This window comes from Anas acuta, chromosome 12 (genome assembly GCF_963932015.1).
Source record: "Anas acuta chromosome 12, bAnaAcu1.1, whole genome shotgun sequence".
Taxonomy (NCBI): Eukaryota; Metazoa; Chordata; class Aves; order Anseriformes; family Anatidae; genus Anas; species Anas acuta.
The window spans coordinates 3,375,525-3,399,092 of NC_088990.1; the positions used below are offsets into that span (position 1 = coordinate 3,375,525).

At 50.6% G+C, this 23,568-nt stretch overlaps 1 protein-coding gene and 1 long non-coding RNA gene across 5 annotated transcripts in view; one reads left to right on the plus strand and one right to left on the minus strand.

The window, feature by feature from the left end:
• The first annotated feature begins 1,655 nt into the window (after positions 1-1,655).
• On the plus strand, positions 1,656-5,423 carry LOC137863205 (uncharacterized). Its single transcript, XR_011100745.1, has 2 exons — positions 1,656-3,880; positions 4,459-5,423. It is a non-coding gene; the product is annotated as an uncharacterized lncRNA (long non-coding RNA).
• The window catches only part of LRRK1 (leucine rich repeat kinase 1), a 75,471-nt gene continuing 56,690 nt past the window's right edge, over positions 4,788-23,568 (minus strand). For all 4 annotated transcript variants that reach the window (XM_068696171.1, XM_068696173.1, XM_068696174.1 and 1 more), the window contains 11 exons: positions 22,297-22,546; positions 20,684-20,850; positions 19,572-19,769; positions 18,636-18,913; positions 18,319-18,513; positions 17,344-17,495; positions 15,644-15,761; positions 14,220-14,336; positions 8,335-9,170; positions 7,643-7,744; positions 4,788-6,225 (listed from right to left, as the gene is read on the minus strand). In XM_068696171.1, coding sequence (XP_068552272.1) covers positions 6,048-6,225; positions 7,643-7,744; positions 8,335-9,170; positions 14,220-14,336; positions 15,644-15,761; positions 17,344-17,495; positions 18,319-18,513; positions 18,636-18,913; positions 19,572-19,769; positions 20,684-20,850; positions 22,297-22,546 — 2,591 coding nt within the window. In that variant the 3' untranslated portion in view covers positions 4,788-6,047. The remainder of the gene's footprint in view (positions 6,226-7,642; positions 7,745-8,334; positions 9,171-14,219; positions 14,337-15,643; positions 15,762-17,343; positions 17,496-18,318; positions 18,514-18,635; positions 18,914-19,571; positions 19,770-20,683; positions 20,851-22,296; positions 22,547-23,568) is intronic.

The window sequence follows — 23,568 nt, forward strand, 5'->3', positions numbered from 1 at the left end:
CAAGGGCAGCAAATCCACAGTGAGCCTCGGGCTGGGGCATCATCGAGGCTGTGCTGGGCTTTGTGCATTAACACAGGAGTTAAATCGGACCTGACCCTTCAGGGAGGAGCTGGATTTACTGCCACCCTTTTCTAAAAGCGCTTCCTCTCAGCAGCTTCTGCCCTTGCTCAAGGATAAATGGCATGAAGAGAGGGGATGGGGAACAAGAGGGAACAGGACGGGGAACGGCAGCACGGCGCTTCGGTGGCCACAGCGCTCGGAGCGCCTCTTTGCAGGTTAAACATTTTGTGTGCAGCTTTGCAGAGTCACGGTCCGTGGAAGGATTTCAAGTTCTGGTCCTTCAGGCACAGTGGGTTTTTATTGCCCTGAAAATGAGTTACCAGCTTTGGCCTCCAAGCGAGTTCCCTGGACCTGGCCGTACGGCGCCTTCCAGCAACATCAGCAAGAAAGTCCCAGCCCCGAATCTGCTTAGTCTGGAGTTTTCGGTGCAGGGCTAACTTTACGCTGCAAATCATTAGGCTAAGTCGTTTTGCATGAATACTTGCTAAAAATATTCCGCTTGCACAGCCAGCCTCACTCGAAAGGTTTTTGGAAGCCGTCCTTCAGAGGCCGTGCAAGCCGCGCGAGCAGGTTTCTGCCGGGTCCCCCCGAGCCCTTTGCTTGGGGATCAGGTTGCTGGGCCCTGCTTTAATAACTGGTTTTGTGCCCAGCTCTGTAATCTCTGCTGCTCTGGGACCATGAGTTATTGCTCTGGCTGGAGCAAATTGACTTTTTGGGGGCCAAATTGCGCCAAAGGCTTTTTTTCTCCACGGGGCATGGGCAGTTTTGGGGACATCAGCACCCCCGGCTTGGGCACATGCAGGCTGCAGCGCAGACTCATCCCATGGGCTTCCCCCCCGTGTCCTGCCCCTTGGCACCGCTGCCCCAGGAGCTTCTCTGCCCTCTTCCAAGCTGCTGCCGACGTTTCCCAGGTGCAGGCGCCCCCAAAGCAGCTCCTTGGGGGGAGCAGTGCTGCCAGCACAGAAATCCACCGGGCTGCAAATCACCTTTATGAGCGGGGAGAGAAAAAAAAAAATTAAAAAAATTGAATTAACCTCAAAAAAAAAAAAAAAAAAAAAAAAAAGCAGACGGAATACGGGGCTGGCTGTATTTACTTTCACACTTTAATTCAATAAAAACCTCGACTTTAATTGACCTGAATGGGCTCCAAGGTTTCCAGCGGGCTGGAAGCAGGGGTCCCCAGCACAGGGGAGCTTCGCTGGGCGCGGGGCCGGCTCCGGGCTCCTGCTTTGCTGCTCGCTGCCTCTTTGTTCCTTTAGAGAAGGAAGACAAAAAGGAAAAACCCACAGAACCCACACCTTTCTGCTTTGTTGACTTCTCAGTGACAGGGCTCCTGCAAAGGGCACACTTAAAAGCCGCTGGAGTGATTGTGTGCTAAAACAAATGCCCAGAGCAAACAGGCTGTGACATGGGGAAGCCGGGTGCTGTTTGCTCTGCTGGCGCTGGCTCTGCTGGGGGTGTTTTGCGTGGTTCTGAAACCAAAGGTGGGCCCTGGGGCACCTATCCCTATCCCTAATCCCAATCCCTAATCCCAATCCCTATCCCTAATCCCTATCCCTAATCCCAATCCCCAATCCCTATCCCTAATCCCAATCCCTATCCCTAATCCCAATCCCTAATCCCAATCCCAATCCCTAATCCCAATCCCTATCCCTGGCTCCTTCCCCATCCTCATCCCTTTCCCCACCCCCAGCCTATTCCCCATCTCTTTCCCATTCCCTTCTCCACCCCTTCCTCATCCCTTCCTCTTCCCATCCCCATCCCCATCCCTTCTCCTCCCCCAGCCCCATCCCATCTCCATTCCCCTCCTTATCCCCAGCCCATCTCCAAGGCTGCAAACCCAGGGACATGACCGATGGCTTCTGTCTCCGCGTGCTGATGCTTTCCTTCGTTTCTGCTCTTCAGAGTGAGCACCGTGGGCCTGTGCCTGGCCCCCAGCCCCCCTCCAGCCCTGGCTTCTCCCCCAAAATAATAAGAAAAAAATGAAAAGAGGCAAGGCAGCGGGGCACTGCCGGGATCACTGCCCCCTCCTCCTGCTTCCCAGCCAGCTCCCCGCCTTGAGACGTGGCCAAGGTAATTCACGTCAAAACGCAGACAGGGCTGGGAGTCTGAGTGGAAAGGACTTTGTTTTGTTTTGTTTTGTTTTGTTTTAATTGAATTTTTTTAATTGCTTTTACCCCGAGCATCCCTGGGCCGGTTCTGGCAGGGCCCGGCAGCGGAGCCGAGCACCACCGCCTTCTCCCAGGAAATGAGGAGCTGCGTGTGTGAGCACAAAGGGGATTGAGAATTGTTTGGGTCTTCTTTGGGAAACTCAACACAGCTGAAAAGTTCCCGGCTTTGTGACAGCTCCTCGGCCCCCCAGCTGGGGATTCGGGGTGCAGAGCGTCCCCGCGGTGCTGCCCAAACCCCTCCGAAACCCCAATCCCCAGGGGTCAGAGTGACGGCTCCCTGAGGAGCGCTGATTAGGGCCGGAAGATGCTCAGAAGTGCTTAATGGGGCGGAAACCAGCAGCCCCCTGCACCTCCACCTCCCGTAACAAAGCCCTGGGGGTGCTGGGACCCCCCCGTGGCTGCCCCGGGACCCCGCAGCCGGCGGGGGGCTTCCCGCCCCGTGCAAGCTCTGCGTAAAAGGCCCTATTGTCAAGCTGAGGAACTAAGAAATAAAACAGGACCGAATTGTGCGGAGGAGCCTTCGCCGGCTCATATTTTTCCTACGGAGCGGGCCGGGCGGAGGGGGCCCCGCAGGACGCGGCGCGGGCGCCTTAATGCTGCATTCAGCAGCGCTGGCCCCATAAAGTCCCCTTGTAGGGCCCAGCGGGGCAGCGATGAATGGGGCCCTGTGGCCGTACCGGGAGGTCTGGGGGTGGCAGAGAGCACGGCCCCGCTGCGGGGTTCCCCATTCGTGATGGGGATGGGGAATAAAACCCTAGGGAAGGGCTCATCGCAGGCAGGAGGCGGCGTCCAGTGACATCCCCATGGGGCTGGGAATGGAGGAAGCTGCTGAAGGTGCCGTTCTTACGAGTTTTTAAACCCCAGTGACATTTCTCTAGGCAATGCAGTGAGGAGGATGAACGGCTCGCCCCAGCAGGGCATCAGCTGCCTCCTGCCCACAGCAAATCCCAGCCCGGGGACATGGTGCCCCTAAACCCCACCCTGTGCCCCCATCCCAACCCTGTCCCCATAACATGCCCCAGGGTGAGCCGAGGACACGCTGGCAGCCCGAAATAGCCACCCTATTTCCTGTCCTTTTAACATTTGCTTAAAGAAAACCAATTTCCTTCGGTCTTTGGGCAGCAGCACGCGAAGCACCGCGTGGCCCCTGCTCGTGGGGAGCGCCCAGCCCCACAGCCATGGGGACAGCGCAGGGGACTCGGTCCTGCCCAGCACCAACCTGCTGCAAGGGGGCAGGAGCAGTTCAGCACCACGCAGGGAGCACTCCCTGCTTCGTTAGCAAGTAATTAATGGCATAACGCCCCCCTCCCAGCCCCGGGTTTAGGAGCTGGGGTAAAATAGCAAGGACTGGGATTTAGTCAGCTGTCCTGAGGCAAGCATCAGGAGCTGGGTGTGAATCACAGCAGCTCCCAGCCCCTGTGGCCTCGAGGAGATTTCTTGTGCTGGTGCCCAGGGCTCTGGCAGCCCCCTGCTCCTGAGCTTTGGGATTTTTCCTGCCTTTGAGCCCTTTTCTCTCTCCCCAGGCTAGGCAGGGCAATGGGTGCTGCTGCTCTCCGCAGCTGCCTGCCTCTCCCACCAGGAGCAGAGCAAGGTTTTGCTGGCAGGAGTGTTGGGAACGAGCATTGAAATCCCCCAAACTGTTTGAACTGGTAGGTTTGGGGTCATTTTTTTGTTCATTTTTCCTCCTGGGGATTTACTCCCATGACACACGCATCGCTCACCTAATGGGGCCTTGCACCAAGATGGTTCTGGGTTTGTTGGGGATTCTGCCCGGACTCCCTGGTAGGAAGCTCTTTGGGCTCGTGCTCTCTGACCCCTTATCCCAGCAGCTCTCTGTCTGGTGCCACACGCTCGCTCCCAGCCCTGCAGCAGCTCCATCCCCCACCACACCCCCCCAGCCCCTCTCCCTTCCCGGCCGACCATCCCGGCCCACTGCAGCCCGTCCTTTCCCGGCAGCAGGCTTTGCAGAGCAGCGGCTTTATGATGTGTCTGGGGGCGGGCGGGCGTTTAATAACAGCCCGGGAGCTTGGCCACGGGAGCAGAACAAAGGCAGCTTTGTGCCCGTGCCCACCGCAGGTGCCGGCGAGGCTTGGGCTGACTCCTGGGGGCGTTGGTGCAAGCCCCCGGGGAGCTCAGCCCAACACCGGCCCGGGAAGCGGTGCCTGAAGCAGTGCCCGGGATGTTTCGGGGTGAGGGGGTCGGTAAGGATGCACTGTTGTTCTTCCAGACATTGTCCTCTCAAAGAACACACCGAGGATGGATGAAGTCCAAGCTGTTTTACAGCCCCCGGGGGGCTGCAGGGATTGCTCACGCAACTGCTGGGGCAGGGCTGAGCCATCTCCGTGCGGGACAGTGCAGGGCCTGGGGCTCCACCAGCTGCTGGAGGGATGGAGACAGGTAGGGCCGTGCCAGGAGGTTGATGGATAAAGGATAAATCCCGTGTCCCCCCTGTGGTGCTCACCAGGAGATGAATTTTAATCAGCTGCTGCAAACCCCGAACGCGCCGCAGCCGATGCAGGCGTGGGCTGTGAATAAGGGGAGCCACCAACGCAGCGCCGCCGTGGGGAGGGATCTGTTTATTTTAAGATACACTTTGTTTCCGAAGAAGGGTATTTTAGCAGCCTGCAACAGAAACGTGAACCAGACGGTTAACCTGCCCGCTCGGCCTTGGCCAGCCTTGCCGATGCTCACACAAGTTTCTCGGGATAAAAATAATAAAAAAAAAAAAGGTCCAAAATCCAAACTGTACAACAGCTTTTTACAGGGCGCTTGGCCGGGCTCACTTTTTACACTGCTGTACAAGCTCGGGGTAACGAAGTGCAGTTGTGTTCAGAGCCAACGCGCCACCCGAGGCCGCTAATGAAGATAAAATAAAAGCTGCAGTGAGCGGAAGCTGAACAGATACACGGGCAAATTAAGCTTATTGTGTTCCTGATACTCCAGAGTGCATTTACCAAGAGAAAGAGGAGCAGAACAAAGCCAGCTTTAAGCCTTCCTGGTCACAGGGCTCCCTTCTTGACACATCAGGAAGCATCTGTCAAACCCAGCGGCTTTGCTTTGTATCAGCTCTGCCTCACAATTGACTTCGCAACAGTGCAATTAAACAGCTCACTGACTGAGGTTGTGCAACGTTAGTGGCTGAGAGATTCATTTTAGGATCTCTCGCAGAAACACCACACCGCAATAGCTCGGAGGAACCAGCAAAGCACCGGCCAGCCAAAGCGTATCGCCGGGTCCTGCACCTGGGCGTCCCTGCACAGCGGTCAGGGCAGGGGCTCTGCCTGGAGCAGCCTCTGATGAACGTGCAGGGATGCGGGCAGCAGCCCCGCAGCACAGGGCTGGCAGCAGGCACGGCTCAGGAGCAGGGCGAGTGGGGCACTGCCACGTGCTGGGGCTCCCAGGACAGAGCCCGCTGTAGTAAAGGAGCCCTCCTGGCTGACAACACGCACCGTGAAAAAAAGCAGCAGCAGCAGCCAGGGCATGCTGAGGGGAAGGAGGGAATTTAAAACAGGGAGAAGGAAGCTGAGAATAAAGGGTGTGAGCAGAAGTGCAGCCACCGCCACCTCCTGCTCACAGGGCAGGTGGATGCAGAGTGCCCACGGCCCGGCCTCACGCTGGGGCTGTCAGTCTCCAAAATCCCCAACGGGGCTCCAGCCACCAAAACCCCGCAGAGCTGGTTAGCAGCACAACACAGGCACGTTCCCCACACCCCTGCCATCCCCTCCCTGTGTGGGGCCGTGCCCCGGAGTCCGGCTGTGCCCGGAGCAGGACGCGTCCATCCTTCTTCCTCGGTCCTTGGCTCCCTCTCCTTGAGCACTACCTCCGCTTTCGCATGCAGGTTTCGAGCCTCCCCAGCTCTTCGTAGGCCTGGTAGAAAATGTTGAAGTCTCTGGAGCTCCAGCCCCGCCAGACGGCCAGGCACCACTCCGTGTTTTCGTTCTCGAAGCAGCACACGACGGTGTCCTTCGCTATCAGGGCAGCATCCACCAGCGTCCTGGGGAACCAAAAGCAGAGAATGGCATCAGCGCGGGGAGCTCCACTGAGGCAGCTCCCGGCTCGTAATCTGGGAGGCTCTGGCTCATGGGCTTCCCTTTCCAGCTACTGAATCTCCTTTTGTAAGCTGCAAACCCTTGGGAAAGGAGAGCGCAGCAAGGAGAGGGATCAGGAGGCTTCACAGCCTCCTAGTGCATCCCCTGATTGAGCCATGGGGACCGAAGCTGGCCCTGCAGGCACCCCAGAAGGAGCTGGCAGGCAGAAGATGGTGCTTGTGGCCTCGCAGGGTTCAAAGGACAGGAGCCCTGCCCTATTTGGGCCCTTTCCACCACTCCAATAGCAGATGGGGGAAGACCAGCCCCAAAACACCCCCCAGGAAGGCCCCCAGACCTCAGCGGGGAGCACTGGCCACGAGGGCTGTGTGGCATCCTTGGCAGCTGGTTTTTATCACAAACAGCCCTAAAAAGCCATCTCCCTTCCCGTCCCCGCTCTGTGCAGGGCTGGGGCTGGCTCTGGGTCACCCATAAAACTCCCCACACCCAAGTGAGTAACGGGCTCGGAGGAGGCAGGCAGGATCCTGCGCTCATCCCGCTGCTGCGGGGTGACTCAGCGGGCTCCACGCTTCATTTTTTCCCCTCTGTCTTTTCAGGAATTGAACGAAGCAAAAACCCAGCTAGCCGTCACCCATAGCTGGCTGCTGACTAACCGATAGAGACACTCGATTAGCGAGCAGAGGGAAGGGCAGCAGCGCTTTGATCTCACGCCGTGTTTACCCAGCGGTAATAAATGGTCATTTATAATCCTTAGCACTGCTTAACCTCCATTTGTTTGGACATAAATAGTACAATCCTCGCCCGGTATTTAAGTGATCAGCAGGAACCCTCCCATCTCTCCAGCAGCTATTTATTTACTCGGACGCTGGCTTTGCTGCATGAAACATTTCACATTAATGTATGGAGCTGCTCCCCCCCTGTGCTCCGGGAGCCTTCCCCCGGCCCGGCCCTGCCGGCAGCACAAAGGTGCTCATTTAGAGCCAGGACTTCAACCTGAGCCACGTGAATGAAGGCACAGACGAGCACCGCACTCTGCATAAATACTCTGCTTGTTCTTAACGCGGGGCCCGGGCCTGCCAAGCTCCAGCCAGCTCCTGCCAGGTGCCGGAGCCCTCCGAGCACCGGGCAGGATCACGCCGGCACTGATGGCCTGACAGCGGGGACAAATCGGTGCTGCTGGCACCTTACGGGGTGCTCGGTGGCTGTGGCTTTTGGAGCACTCCAGCCTGTGGGTGTTTGGATGGTGCTGGAAGGAGAAAGGAAGCTCCCAGAGCCCCTAGAGGGTGCAGAGCCACCCCCTGCCACCCTCGGTCCCCCCGTGCCCCTGGGAGCTGGTGTGGAAGGCGCTGTCCCAGCCGGCCTCACCCGTAGGGAGCCAGTTCCCCAGCCTTCAGCACAGCAATCACTCTGCCCCGCTGCGTGCCGGATTCCTTCTCCAGTCCGATCACGATGATATCCCCTCCTCTCCTGGAAGAGAAACAAGGAGGTTGTACCTGCACCCTGCAGTGGGGACCGCTGGCAGCCAAGGAAAACCCACGTTAGGTGTCCATCCCCTGCCACCACCCCTCCTGTAGCTACATGGCCTTCTATAGGAAAGGGGGTGCTGCGATGTGACCAAGTGTGATCCCAAATCTTCCACCACGAGAGCCCCTGTGACTGGCAAAATCCCATTTCTGGTGATTTCAAGCATCTCAACAGGAGCAGTGGGAGCTGCCAGAGCTGTGTCTGAGCGAGGGAGCTGCCTGCTGCTCTTTGTTTCCTCAGTAGCCAGGGGAACGGGGTGCTGAGCCTCACCACCCACTTTTCCATGCTGCTGAAATCAGTCTCACGAGACATTAGATGTGACCATTCTGCCCAATGCCAAATTTCTTTTAAAAAGAGTAAAAAAATTGATGTACCGTAGTACTGGGAATGAAATTTCTCAATGGTACCAAGGTTTTCTGGGCAGGTGAATCACACCGGGCATGCCACAGCTCCTGAAGCAGCTGGAGCTCCTCTCTCACCCCTCGGCACAGGAGGGATTTGGCTCAAGTTGCTCTGGTAGGTGACCCACTCACCTGGGGATCCATATGAGGTCTTTCACTGCAAGAACCTTGACAGCTTGAAGATGCCGCGCGCTGTCGCCTGCAGGCATCGCATCGTGATCCGGGGAGGGCTTCAGTTCATGGAATTTGTCAGGCTCCTCAAAATCCGTGGAGAGCAGCGCGCTGGAGGAGCTCGTGGGTGAGCTGGGCAGGCTGGAGGGGCACCGGGCGAGCCTGGTAGGGGGCGAGGAGGAGTAGGAAGACATGGAGCAATAGTCTGTGAGGGAGTCCTGGTGGTTCAAAATCTGGGTGCCAACCTCGGGGCTGTAGATAATGCTCATGTCCGCCAGCGAGTTTCCCTCCAGGCCTTTGGGGTTGATGGGTGCAGTGGCTGGGATGACGGCGGAGGGCTGCTGGATGGTGAACATGTCTCGGAGGGGGCTGCAGTCCCCGCAGAAGTAGCGGGCGCAGAGCTGGTAGGTGGTGACGTGGTACATGACGAGGAAGTTGCTCTTCTCGTCCAGGCACCACACCACCTCCTCCCCGTGGCACTCGGAGTTGCAGGCGATGGAGGTGATCACCGACGGCGGGCTGAAGGGCTCCAGCCTCCTGCTGATCTCCATGGTGGAGCAGTCGATGATGAGGATGCCGGGGCCGTTGCTGTACCACACCTCCGCCCCGCTGCTGGTGATCTCCATGGCCTTCACGGGGTAGGGGTTCTGCCGGGCGTCGTCGTCGGGAATGTTGAACTTGGACCTGTTGGCCGTGTGGGAGCACAGGTAGGAGCAGGTGTCTGCTGGGATGCCCTGGGCGACCGAAAACACCGCCACCAGGCCATCCGACAGGCCGGCCAGCACCACGTAGGAGTTCTGCAAGAAAGAGTCGGCAGGTTGTCTCTCTGGGTTCTTTACCTCCTCCCAACACAAAACCTTTCCATCCCAGAGGCTCTGGCTGCCTCTCACCAGCCGATGAGCACGCGAGGAACTTACCCCAAATCACTCGGCGATAACAGCAACATAAAAAGAAGTCATTACATGGAAGCTGCTGCAGAGCCACACTCCTCTCACCCAGCATTACCTCTCTCTTTATTGGCAAGGGAGGATAGACGGGCCTGGCAGCCAGCCCCGAAGGTTAACAAATTCAAGCTGGAACATGTTCAGAGACAGCCATCACGATCCCAGGAATCCAGCTGTAGAAACCCGGCTCACATCCAGAGAGGAGTGAAGCACAGTGAAGCTATTGCTATCAGGCTAGGTAGGAGAGGAATGGAAGAAATGCAGGAGGAAATGGAGAGAGAGGGAGACAGCCCAACGAGAGCATGGAGTGATCGCATCTGATGTCTGCTGCCCCGACAGCAGCTCGCGGACATCCCGGCGGAGGGCACAGAAGCAGCAGCAGCTCAGCAAAGCGGCTGCTGAGTGCTGGGAACAGTTCTGTAGGTTGCTAAAAACCTGCCCCCGACTACAGATGTGTTCGCTGCAGGAGCTGAGGCCAGCACCGAGCTCCGGTATGCTGTGTCCTGTGGACGGGGGCTGACGAGAAGGCCACAGCTCACGGCAGCTCCAGCTCCCCCCAGCAGCGCAAGGGGCTGTTAAACAGACAGGGAAATGGCTCTCCTGGGAATTAACTCCCCATGACCTTGGGTCCGTACCAGAAACTCCCCATCTGTGCAGCAGATAAAACAATGCCTACCTCAAAGGCCTTTATTTCCTCCCCAGGGAGCAATAACTTCTAAAAAAAGCGTTTTTGCCCAGGGCTTTTGTGCTGATACAAACCAAAGCGAACAGAACCGAACGACGCGGCGCTGCCGGCTGACCCGACACAGCCTCCCCCTCCACGGCCTCATCGTGGCCAAAAGCTCTGCCTCCTGGCATGCCTGGGGCTCCAGAAATGCTGCCTGCCTCTGCGAGGTGGAACCAGGACCTGGCGTCACCCCTTGCTGCTCAAAAATCAAGGAAAGCTCGTGCCCTTCCAGAGATCTTGGTTGTGCCAGCCCCGTGACATAGCTCCCAGGCTGCTTAGGTCCACAGGGGCCAAAATCAGCATCTTGAGCTGCTCTCAGGTATCGAGGGGCAGATAGCACAGGGATAAGTATTAATTTAATTGATAGGACTGTTTGCAGGGCTCGTTAAGAGCCTTGGAGTAAACCCTGCTATCTGCACATGAAGTGTGAGTAAAGCCATCGGTGTGCTGAGCCCGTATGACTAATCCGAATCACGGCAGAACTTCCCTGTAATGGGAAAAACTCGAGAAGACAGTGGAAAGTTGTGAAATGGGACTTGGACTTCAACTCAGTCCAGTCCCAATTCTCTAACAACTAATTAAAAGAAACCCAAGTGGCCTGCAGTGCTCGGTGCCACGGCCCTGCTGCCATGTGGATCTGGTGTGAAGGCTCCTGGAGATGCCAGGAGGTTGCATCAATAGGTTGGAACATGGCACAGTGCTTTGCACAAGCTGGGCTTTGGATTTTTTTTTTTTTTTTTCCTTTGGAAAGGAGTTTGATTATTTAAACCAGAACAAAACAAAGCACAACAACCCACATTTCTCTGGTGGAAAAGGTCCAACTTTTCAGTCCAAAGGACCCCGCATACCGAGTATTTCTTACTAAAAATGGAAAATTTAAATTGAAATGGGAACATGTGAAATTGAAAGGTTGAATTTCATTGTTTTAATGACCAGAAAATTGTTGCTGAGTTTCATTATCAGGCGCACTGCGAGAGGGTGAGGAGTTCCGTGATGCTGTGGCTGTGCTGCTTCAAGGGCTTACGCTGGCTCTGCTAAACATACTGTGGGTTTGCTGACCTGGACTGCTCCTCGCGTGACACAGAACACTGTTTGGCTTCAGAGCTCTCTGTAATTTTGTCTCACTTGCTTTGAAAATGCTGAATTACCCAAGCATAGTCTTCAAAAAAAAATTTATTTCCTTGATTAGTGTCAGCTCCTGTAAAAGAATCACGATTCCCTCTGGATTGGATAGGCCAAAGCCCCCCTGCACTGAGAAAGCAACACCACAACTGGGCAGAGCTTCACCAGTTATACCCACCGAGCTTTACTGCTTGTACCAACCATGCCAAATTTTAGCCTGTCTAGACTACGGTAAGAGCAAATCTGAAAGATGTTTTATGCTTTGGGGCACTTATAACTCCGTAGACTTGGCTGTCAGGATTTTTTAATCCACTATTACCACCTCTTTGTTTAGGAAAGGAGGAGTAAGAGCTGAAAACCCTGAGAAATGCCCTCTACCTGCCATCCCTCGCCTGACGAGGACAAGGAGGTGACCAATTTCACAGAAGAGTGCCCCTGGGTGCTACGGACTCACCAGACTTCGTTAGGTGCTGGTGAGGCAAAAGCTCTCCCCATCGGGGTGTTACAACAGCGACCAAACGCAGGCAGGGCGGCAGGCTCCAGAAACCTTAAGTAACTTTCTCAGAATTCATTTTCAACATTCGAGCCCCACGAGGAGCCAAGAAAAACACGCAGCAACAAAACTGCATTTGAAGTCTCCGTCTTGCCAGAAGCCCCGCTGTGCCAGCGAGGCAGGCCTCTGAGCAGGGCTGTGACGGGATGTGACGGGCAGCACAGAAGATGAGCTGGCTCCAGACGTCCCGTCCTCAGAGCCGAGGACAGTGCGAGGCTCAGAGCCGCAGTGAGCAGGTTAAAATAAAAAAAAAAAAAAGCAGCCCCCAGCTCCATGGCCTCGGTCACCTCCTCCCTCCTTCCCCGCGGGGTCTGGCACTGCTGGCACCGAAGGCCGCGGCAGGCCGCAGCCTTTAAATGCAGCTTTTGTTTTCGTGTGCTCCAGGTTTCTGCAGGAGGCCAGCAACTTGCACCCATTCACATCCCTCTCTCCTTCAGCACTGCTTTGTGAGAGTGCTGCAAAACCATTTAGAAAGCATCGTTTCGGTCTTTTTAACCTGTTTGTGTGCTTGCTGGTTTTTCTGAAAGGGAACGCGCTGAAAACTTTATTGTTTTGTCAGAAAGGACGATCCTGGTGACAGAAACCATGCAACAAAAAAGCTTAAATTGTACAAGACTTTTCCTTGGCGGGTGAGTTTTGGATTCTGGGCCCCTCTCTGCTGCTTTTAAATTTCCATGATGCTTCCTTTGGATGAGAAACCAAGTTTTGGAAACTGTTTCTTTTGGATCAGCCTTCCCAAGGCAGTCATAAAGAATTCCCCTTCCCAGCAACATCCCTCGGCGATTCTCTGACTGCAAGTTACCTCACATCTCATCAGCTAAAGTCTTTCTTCCCAGGGAAATGTGAGCAATTCTCTTCTCCACTGGACAATAATTACCGTGCGATAACTCTGATACTACTCGCTGGGCCATACAGTAAGTTTGACAAGTGTAAGCTTTCCACTTAGCTTTTTGGGAAGAACTGGCTGTGTTGAAAAATGGTTTAGTTTCTTGCCAACCTGGTCTGCACATCCCCATGGCTGCTGCTCTGGCTAGTTCACTGCCAAATTCATTCATAGAAAGGAGAGAGGAAAAAGTAAGTCCAATAAACTGAGAAGGAGTGCGCCGAAGGGATGTGGATTTCTGGAAGGTTGGGTAGGGTCGGGGGAGGAAGGGAGGTGTCTAGACTCAATATTACTATTGTAGGGCCTGGCATTATTTATGACATTTTCTAGGCAAGCCACAAACTGAAAATAGAAACCAGGAGACATAAAGCCACTCGTAACCCCTGAGGAATGGCTTTGCAAGCTGTGTGACAGTGGAAAAGCTGAAAGTGAAAGACTCCTTCGACTGTCCTGGACAAAACCTTAGGCAGCACGAAAAAGAAATTTGCCCTGCACCTCAGAAATGAAACTCCACGGCGAAGAAACGCTACAGGTTTGGGAGCCAAAGAAAGCTGACAGACACAGCCTCCCGGTGGGTGAAATTCATCCCTCTGCCAGCTTTAGATCTATGCCCTCCTTGAGTCCTACTTACACCATGTTTGGAAGTTAAGTGGTACACCTTACACTAACCATCTGCCTTGGATTCAGTCTGCAGCAGGCTAAGCAAATGAGCCAGAAACGGACAACAATGCAGAACGGGCACATGCTATAAAGCAGCTTCACTGTCGCTCTGAGAACTGCTCCATATCGAGCTTTTAGACTCCTAACAGTACACTGGCATTTGCAAAAACTACACAGCTACCAATAACGTTGGAATATAATTATATGTTTTCACTCAAGGTGGCTGTAGGCAAACCGGAGGTAATTTAGCCCCAAACCAGTTTTTATACATCTCCCAAGACTTGCCCACAATAGGCAGTAATGTCAGATTTCGCTTGCCAGTAATTGGATGTTATCATTTCCAGAACCAGAGAGATAGTATACAGCTTTTGTTATTACCCATAGGTGGCAGTTCTTGGACTGCATTTATTATCGAAGTGTTCTCATTCAAAACTGGAAAGAAAAAAAAGTGTGGCTGGGCCTAGATAATATTTAAAGATGACTGTGCACACAAACAACAGCGTGCACACATGCCAAGGAAATAGTGAGTGCAACAGCTAAGCTATACCCGAGCCCTCTGTTAACAGCTAACAAATCTCTATACTAATTATTAGTTCACGTCCCCTCTACTTTGCTTGATCGGCCTAAACCTTGTCTTGCAGTGATGTGGAAACACAGCTGGAAAACTTCCTTGTGGAGGAATTTGATCTATTTTGACTATTTTCCCAGCAGGCTTGGAAGTGCCAGCTCTGGTCCCCGACTCAGGTTCATGCCCACGCCTGTGTCTCTTGCTCTGCTGGCAGAGGCACAAAGACCTGGAAACCTTCTCCTCCCACTGCCAAAACATTCCTAGACATTGCAAAGTCCTTCAATGCTGGCTAGTGACAAGTGGCACAAACTCGGGCAGCTTGGCCCAGAAGCAGGCAGACGTGTCTCGCTAACGCTCGCTTTCCAAGTAAGAGCTGGGTTCCTCCTTACCTTTTTGACAACAGGCATTACCAGGAAGCAGCTCACAGTAGCAGGAGTGTCTAAATCTTTTTGTGGAGCCTTTAGAGGACACATGCCTTGCAATCCGTACACTGAAATCTTCTGGTCCTGTGAAAAAGCACATAAAATCCAATAAATTTCAACCACCTTTCATGCTGTTTACATTTGATATCTGGACAAGATCAAATTGGTTCCAAAAACAGTTCTTATTTGTGTTTCTTGATATCCAAAGCTTGGGTTTCTCTTTGTTTTCTCTGGAGACTGCCTGCCTTGTCTGTGGGTAGAAACTGGGTACTGCCTTCCCCTGAACGAGCTGTGGGCACCATCCAAGAGCAACCAAAATCACCACTACAGGTGTTTTATCACCACATCTCTAACAGAATTTGACAACTCTGCACAGAACACGTCAGGACAACTGAAACACTTTTTGTGTTATTTTGCATTAATCTGTCAATTCAAGTAAAGCCAATATTACACTGTATGTGGACTTACACCTGCTTTACACCTCTTGTGTCCACTAAATGGAAATAGAACACCTGGTTTGGGGAATATCAACACATTTAATTTTGTTCAAAAAGGTGGAAATAAAATGCTTCAAGATTTCTGATTTATACTTTGTCCATATTTCTTGTTATGGAAAAAATAGGAATATTGGAACTTTGCCTCAATTTGTGAGGACAGAAAATATCAGATATCTTATTTTCCTACATGGAAGAAAGATCAATACTCTCATTCAGTTCCAGCATCTATACTACAGCTGAGTGAATTAACCAGCACAAACTACTTATTCAGCAAGTGTGGCCTTTTCCTCTCTCTCTGAAACTGAGCTTCAGGAACATTTCAATGTGTTTCAACTATTTTATTTTTTTTTGTCAAATGATTGTGTCAGAACTGGCTGAGACTTAACACAGCCCTTTTGGATGGGCAGACAGGGGCTCTGAGAGATAAATCAGCCATGCTCCCTCACTCTTATCTTTTCAGTCACAGTTTTCCAGGGTGAATACTAAACTCGGGTACCCATTTCCCACCAACTTTCAAATCCCTCAGGCCTCTTTCAAAACCCCACCCTTAACGCATGGTTTCTTTCACTGATTCCCTTTATCACTTACAGATAAGGACATTTCCCAGATGAAACCCCTCAGCACAGATATGCTACAACCTGGACAGCTTCATCTCAGGCAGCAGAGGTTCCCACGACCGCTTTGAACACCAGGAGACGTGATTTTGGTCTAGGTGTCAGCTAAACAACCGGCAGAAACGATACACCAGGGAACAGCAGACGTGAAGTCATGCTGCTCATCTGAGGTGCCTGTTGTCCCAAACACTCTTAGCTTTACCAATTTAATAGGCTCTTAATTTGTCTTTTCTAATAATGCTCCTCGTGAGCAGGGCACTGAAGTGCAGTACATGCTTACCTCTGTGGCAGCCCACAGGGCATTTTGAAATTTTAGCTGGCAGCACAGCCTCATTCCTGGGCAGCTCATCCTCTCCACTTCTATGACTCCTTTCTCTGGATTCACCACCGTGTAGTTTCTGAAAAGAGAAAATCATTTGCTACTGCCAGCAGCCAGCCTGCAGTCTGCTACAGGATGGTACTCAGCACTTTTAGCCAAGCCATAACGTGATGTGGACAGTGCTACAAGGCTCCCCACCCCTCCAAAAGGTCGTCATAAGGGAAGAGAAATACAGATGTGCCACAGCTCTTCCTCAGGGGGCAGATACATGATTGCTTCAGTGAAGATTTAACTCAGCTATCTGACTTTGCACTGAAATGGATTAGGAGTACTTCCATGGTCTGTTACTATAATTCAGCTGCGAGACAACTATCTCCAGCTGAATAGCAGTAATTAATAGCTGGGAGGTCTGAGCCTTTCTTGCCCATTAAGATTCTCAAGAGAGTATGTGTTCTTTCTCCAAGTCCACTGCCTCAGTATTATCTTGCTTCATTACTTATTCTAGTACATAAACAGAAGACGACGCCTCTTCCACATAAGAGCAAAGAGCTGTAATCTGATAACAACATTTATAAATATGACTAATTAATATTTTTGGAACTACAAGGATTTTTTTGTTTTGTCTTGGGCTTGGTGAAGGGTTTGGGTGTTTCAACAACAACTGGATATTCACAATCACATCTGCGAGCCCAGATGTTTTACCAACTGTGGCACAAGCAATTACACATCCTGAAATCTGTCATATAGAAGTAATTTGTTATTCAGCAGTCTCCAGCAATTGGATTGTCCAGTCAGGAAGCAGATTCACTGAGATATATTGCTGTGAATATTTGGACAGCATCCATGTATTCAAAATACATCTGCGAGTGCCGTGTGTCCCACCAGTTACATCAGGAATAGTTACACTGGCTGTGCTGAGCGACTGACCAAGCACTGCAAACAGCAAAGCAAACAGTTCACGAACAAATCCCGTACCTTTCCCACTAGGTTAATGCTTACAAATAATGAATACATGAATACACAATTCAGATCAGTTTGTGAATGTTTCCAAATAAAATGGGGGCTATAAAAATCCGTAACATCCATAAAAATAAACCTAACTAGCCATGGGTCACATGTGGCTGAGCAAAATGCCATCATCTCAGTCACAATTTAATAACATTTAAAGCACATGCCTATTCAGTGTAGCACACATTTTACGGGAAGTATACACTTGGATGCACACACAGCTTCAGGCATGTGGCTAACTCCTGATGATTTCAATAGGGTTTAAGCATGTGCTTAATTGCTTCGGAGAACAGAGATGGAGCTGCAGTCTCAATTAGGAAAGGTTTAGTGTTAAATGGCCTCATTAGGAAAGGCAGAACACGTCTGTTCTCATGTGCAAATGCTTCATCCTGTGTGTATGAATCATTACACTGCCCTAATCTTCTCCTCATATTAACTGAAGCAGAGTTAAGCTCATTAAATATCCTTTATAAAGCAACCACTGTTCCCAATTAAAAGAGTTTGGGAAAACAGTGTTCAATGTATCCTTGGCATTCACCCAAATTCACTTTCACCTTCCTTACCTCCCTCCCAGAGGCATTAGTGAAGACACTAAAGGATTTTTACTATAATAAGAAAAAAGGGGAAAAAATGACTAATATGAGCCATCTAACCTGGTGTCTTCCTTTCCATCCCAGAACACCACAGTATATTCCTGTCCTTGGGAGCAGAAGAAGGAAGACTGCTTCCCACATGACAGCAGGTACATAAATGTTGCAAAGGTAGGGTCTTTCATCCGTCCTACAACAGAAATGGCCAGTGGACGCTGTGGGGAAAGGAAAAGAGACAGACATGAATCACACAGGCAGCTGAGGACCTGATGAAATAACAATCGTAATAGTCATTATTTATTGAAGCTAGAGAGTCAAGAAATACGACTTCTTTCATAAAAGTTCCTGCTATGTATTCAAGTCTGCACCAAATCCTCCTTACGAATCCCACCTTACTCATTCTTAGTATCCCTCTGTATCCCAGACACTGACACCAAATATCTTCTGTATTTCCATGTTTTGGCCCATGTTTCTCTTACACGTTTTATTCATGAATTTCTTCAGATGTAAGAACTTTGGAAGCTGACCCAATCTCACGACAGAGTCTAGCTGTTTGTGAGTCAAGCCAACCTTTGTTTGAAGGACAGGAGCTCTGAAATGCCAACTTAATTAATGAGAAATATAATGCAGCAAAATCCTTTTTTCATACTTTAAACCCTTTTCTTATCCCCTCATACTGCCTTTTATAATCTCAGGGTTTTTGAAGTCTTTGTAGTTACAGTCACAGCATGATACTGTAGCTGCTTCTAGAAATTATGGGTAATGTCTTGCCCGAGTGAAATCAATAGCTTAACTGCCATTGACGTCAAGGGGCCTTCGTGTCACCCCAGATGTCTAAGGCCACCAATCTGCCATTGTTTCATTCATAAAACTCTCATTTAATTTAGTAGAAGTTCTGGGTCAAATCAGCAGGAGGGGTAAATAGGCAACCGAGCTGTTCTGCTGTACCAAGACAGAACCCTGCTCTCTGTGAACAGGCCTGCCAGAGCCCTGTAGCTACACGATCAGAGAACACTGGTGCTGAGGCTTGTCTCGTACCTTTTCTGGCTTAGTGTCCCAACACTCCATCATGAGTGCCTGCATCCTATATAGTTGCACCTCTTCTGGCTGACCAAGAACAGGACGAATCCCTTTAGAAAGCTTCTTTGCAATCTGGAGCTGGTGTTGTCCTAGCACAGGCCGCTGACCAGACAGGAGCTCGTACAGGACCATCCCGTATGAGAACATGTCAACCTAGAGGCAGCAACAGAGAGAAAAGGGCAAACCTCTCTTGGTGAGTGGAGAGAATCGCAAGAAAGAGCACGGTGGGAAAGCCTGTCACCCAGGGGCTGCCCCCATAGATATGCCATATTTACCTTCTCATCGTAGACTATCCGAGGCCTGATCTCTGGGGCTTGGTAGCCTGGTGTGCCTTCCACACCAAGTGCTCCTTCATGGAACGACTGCCGGGAGATTCCGTAGTCAGAGAGTTTGATGTTGATGTGTTCTTTGACATCCAGCGACCACACCAAGATGTTGTCTGACTTCAGGTCGCAGAAGATGATGTTCTTCTTATGCAGGTAGGCAAGGCCTGTCACAATCTGATACGCTATTTTGTGCGTCAGCATGTGCCCCAGTGGCACAAAGGAAGACCCTGTCACAAAGGAACAGCCTGACTTCAGTTCTTGTAATTGTAATAGCTCCTTTTTTTCCCCATTTCTTTCTCTTTCAAACTCCAGAGCAGTAAGGAACCATTTAAAACATCACTCAGCACCACAACTTGAAGTGACACTGTTCATGTTACTATACGCATCTGGCAGTTCCATTAGATTTTTTTAAAAGCCTTTCACTTTTAGACACCTGAATCTTCTGGTGAAAATTAGTGTTTGACTGCAAGTTGACACACAGCCAAGGTGCCAAGAGGGTCAGATGGCCTCAGCCTTTCTCAGAAGGAGTGTCACTCATTTGACAGTGAGAAAAACATAGTTACTAGCGAATTTAGAGTGCCAGACACTCATCTGCAGGGGCACCAACACAGACTACACAGGCAGCATTGAATTGAGATGCATTTCTTATTAATTTGCAGAGGAACTGAAAACCCAGGTCTCCAAAGAAGTTATGAAAACCCTGAACATCGATTTTTACTAGCTTACCAAAGGCACAGTTTAAGAGCAATTCCATCCCTCCTACTTCCCCTAGTATGGAAAAAAAATCCCCTTCAGTAAATTAAGCAGTAGTTTCAGTGCTGTTTACCATTTGTCTCTACTGTGACTTGGGGAGTGAGCTCTCCCGGGGGGAGACCACGCTTTTACCTTTGGAGTTTTCAGATAAGACAGTGGTGAGGCTGCCCAGAGGAGCCAGCTCCAGTGCAAAGCAGAGTGGGTGGATGCTGATGCCAATGAGGGAGACGATGCAGGGATGTTGCAGTGAGTGGAGCATGCTGGCCTCCTGGCGGAACTCAGAGAAGTTCTTCATGGCGTCCATGGCTCTCAGATGTTTCAGCATGGTATCTGGCAAGACAAACAAACCCCTTCTCACTCTCCAGCTAAGAAAGCATGTTAGGGACTTTTTGCAGGGTGCTACTCACACAGCAAAGGAAATCTCATGCTGTCCTTTTTCAAGTAACATTCTCTCAGTGTAGACATTATATAGAAGAACCTTCAGTGGAAGGAGTCTTCTCTACCCTTTCCTGCCTGCCCTACCAGAAGAGGGACCCTTTGTAGTAATTGTCCTTCTGCCATGAGACACCCCAGGCTGCTCAGGCAAGTCTGGTCTTTCTGAAGGCTATCTGTCACTGGGATAGCAGCTGGCCTCTTCCACACCTCAGGGGTTCACTGCACCTTTCCCTGATAAAAATGAGGAAGGGAGGCACTTTCCCCATTTCTTCTGCTCATGGACTAAACCTCTGGTGGAAACCTGGGCTCAACACCCAGCATATGCAGTATGAGAGGCTGTCCCTGCCTGGAGGATCTGTCAGATGGAGAAGAATGTCCAATTTCCTTTCCTGAGGTGCTGGTACAGAAGGGGTAAGACATGAAAAGGTAGAGACCTGCTAGTCCTTAGAGCAAACCCATGCAAATACACACTTCTCATTGCTAAATAGCTTGGGAACAGGAGATGAAGTCTCGCCTTCCACCCCAATCAATGTCTCTGCCGTGGCACCCTATGAGTTTCACCCAGTGACATGCAGATAAGAAGCTTTCTACAGTGCCAACGACCTTCTCTACATCTTACAGGTGCTTTCATGAAATACTCGTTAAGATGCATCCTTCTCCTCCATGAAAACACATCAATTTTTCTATGAATTTCGAAGCAGCATATAAACAGGTGCTGCCAGCACTTTGGAGAGCAAAGGCTCTTTGGTTTTAGCTTGTGATCACGGGCTGCAAGAGCTGATTCCCAATACTAATTTTGTGTACTGTACCTACAGCTGAAGTGGGAGAACCGTTGCATTTTTTTATCTGAAATCTCTTCACAGCCACTGGTTTTCCTTGGTATCGTGCCCGATATATAACGGTTCCACTTCCACCCTGGCCAAGAACGTTGTTTTCATTTTCACTGCATTCCAGTTTGCTATTTTCCAGGAACAGCCTGCCAAAGAGATATTGGGGCTTTTTAATTAAAAGAAAGGCTTCAAAGGCACTGTAAATTCACATATTTAATGCCAATTTCATAGATCCTTCATAGATTCTTATTTGCTGAGAGGAATGGGTCACCTCAGCTACCTTTGCCATCTTAAGGTACTCTGGCTCCTGTGTGGCTCAACAGATTCCTTGCAGAAAGAAAATAAAAGGCTTTTTACTGAGACAACTTATCCTGTGAGAACCAAATAGATCTGGAAAGCACATAAACCCCTTTTGCAAGCAGATGACACAGGTGCAATATTTATAACATTTATCTGTATTAGCAATTTTTTTGCTTCATTTACCTCCAGTTCCTCTCCTCCCTGCTGAGGCAGGACAGGATGTTTACGAACAGCCCCACACTCTGAAACCTGATTATTCCAATCAGCTCGCTATTCCCAGGCTGTAATTCATCATTTCCCCACTCTTCCAGAGCCCACTTTTACAGCTGTTTGTACTTGAAACATCTCTGCTCACCTCGCACCAGTGAAATAAACCTATAGGAGAAAACACCGCGAGGAGGCCATCGTGACTGGCCACTGAGTATTGGCCCAGAATGCCTAGTAAAATGACTGTAAAAAAGGAACAGGGGTCACTGGGAGCAGAGAAAGCTCCAACAGCAGCTGACAGGACATCATTTGGTCTGGAGGCCTCACAGCTCTACACTGGAACTAAAGAGGTCTGATAAATGTGACCTGAAAGGGACCCCAGCCTCTGCCTGCTTTCAGGTCATCTCTTGTTCCACTCTTGTTCTACATACTAAGAAATATGGGGTACAAGATCAAACTCTTCTGGGAATGCAGGTAAGCAGCTAAATATTTGGCAATGCTGCTACAGATACGGAAGTGCCGTTCCAGCTGTTCAGGACTACCACACTACTACTCCAAAAATAACAGTTCTGAATCATGCAGAAGCCTCAATCTAATGTGAATTCTGTAGTGGTGTCTACATAAACTCACTCTCCTAAAGGCTCTTCAAACCAAAAGGTGATTTCAGTGCCAGTCTTGTAATGCAAGCAGCACTGCCTTTTGGGTTTGCCATATTGATGTCTCCTTTCTGGTTTATAACAGGGATCCCAGAAAAGCTCCAACTACAGAAGGCTCCAGCCAGAATACAGAACAATGCAGAACAGATGTGGTGTTAAAAAGGGACTGTCACATTGCACTGCAGTGATCTCCGAGGACCCTGTGAAGTGAATCAAAGAACCACAGAATGGTTTGGGTTGGAAGCGACCTTAAAACCATCTAGTTCCAACCCCTCTGCCACGGGCAGGGACATGTTCCTCTAGATCAGGTCGATCAAGATCCCATCCAACCTGACCTGGTTCCTCTAGCAGAGATGACTTAGGAAAACAAAACCAACTGAACTATATAGACACACTGAAATCTAACCAAAGGCGACCGAATAACATTACCTGGCAGGAAAATCTGTCATGAAAAGTTCTGGGACCAGCTCTTGGAGAGAAACGGGGATGTCAGGGTGGTTAGGACACGTGATGCAGTCCAGCTCGATGGCAGTTAGGACACAGTCCTCCATGTTAAAGTACTGTGCATCCTCCGCCTTCTCACCACAATCATTCTCCTCCATCCTGGAAGCTGCACAGATATGGCAGGGCACGTACTGCTCCATCAGCAACGTGCCATCGCTCTCAGTGGCTGTGAGTGCTTCAAACCAAGCAAACAAACAGAAAAAGTGACTCACAAATTAAGAAGGAGAAACAGTTCCTAGCACATTCAAATGTCTACAGTCACACTTTGCAGGTAATGCACAGGCTTGCAAAGAAAACATGTTCAGGACCAGTAGAAATGTGAAGTATACGAATAAAGAATTAGAGAGAGCTTCCTACTTGCTAGATGTCTGCGTGTGAACTGTTTATAGGGATCACAGCGTATCATAAAGGGCATGACCATGCAGCAGAAGAATGGCAGCTGTGAGGCTGCCCGTGAGCCCCAGCCCCTGCAAGCTGCCAGATGGCTTCGGGTGGGGAGCAGGCATGGGAATGGGAATGGGAAGGGGCTGGGAGGCACGACACGCTGCGCTCAGCCTGGGAGCTTCAGATGCAGGCTGGGAGGAAGCACTCAGCTGCAGCACCAAAGTTAGGAACACAGTCACAGCGGGCTCCCTCATGAGCAATGCTTTCAGCCCCTCTGGGGGAAACTGAGATCCTACCAAGGCAGAGCCTCAGTGAGGCTTCCACCTCTCCCACTGACTACAGAGGGATTTTGTGGTGACAGCTTCTGTTACATGCCTACAATTAGGCAGGGTGAATCCGGGCCGTAGCCTTTGAAGTCATGACTTTTCTCAAGCTTCAGTGATTAATACTATCATTATTTTAATCTAAAGGCAAATAAAATTTTCTTTTATCTTCATAACATGCAGAACATGGTTATGTGAGAGTGCACAACTGTTTCCTCAAGAGAACTTCCAATTAAGAGATTTGGCACCGTTTCCTAAACCAGTGTGTGACCAATGTGGGATGACAAAAAATACTTCAGATTTTGTTTTGGTTTTAAACAAAGTGTATTGGGGTTGCAAACTGCCCGCTGGGTAACAGCAGGGTCTGTGCTGATCACAGGAAAAACAACTGCTGGAATCAAGGAAGTTACCTTGGCACAGAATCCTAGGTATCATATTCACTCATGCCTCTCACATCACAATTTTGTAAATTACAGGCTGTTAGAAATGG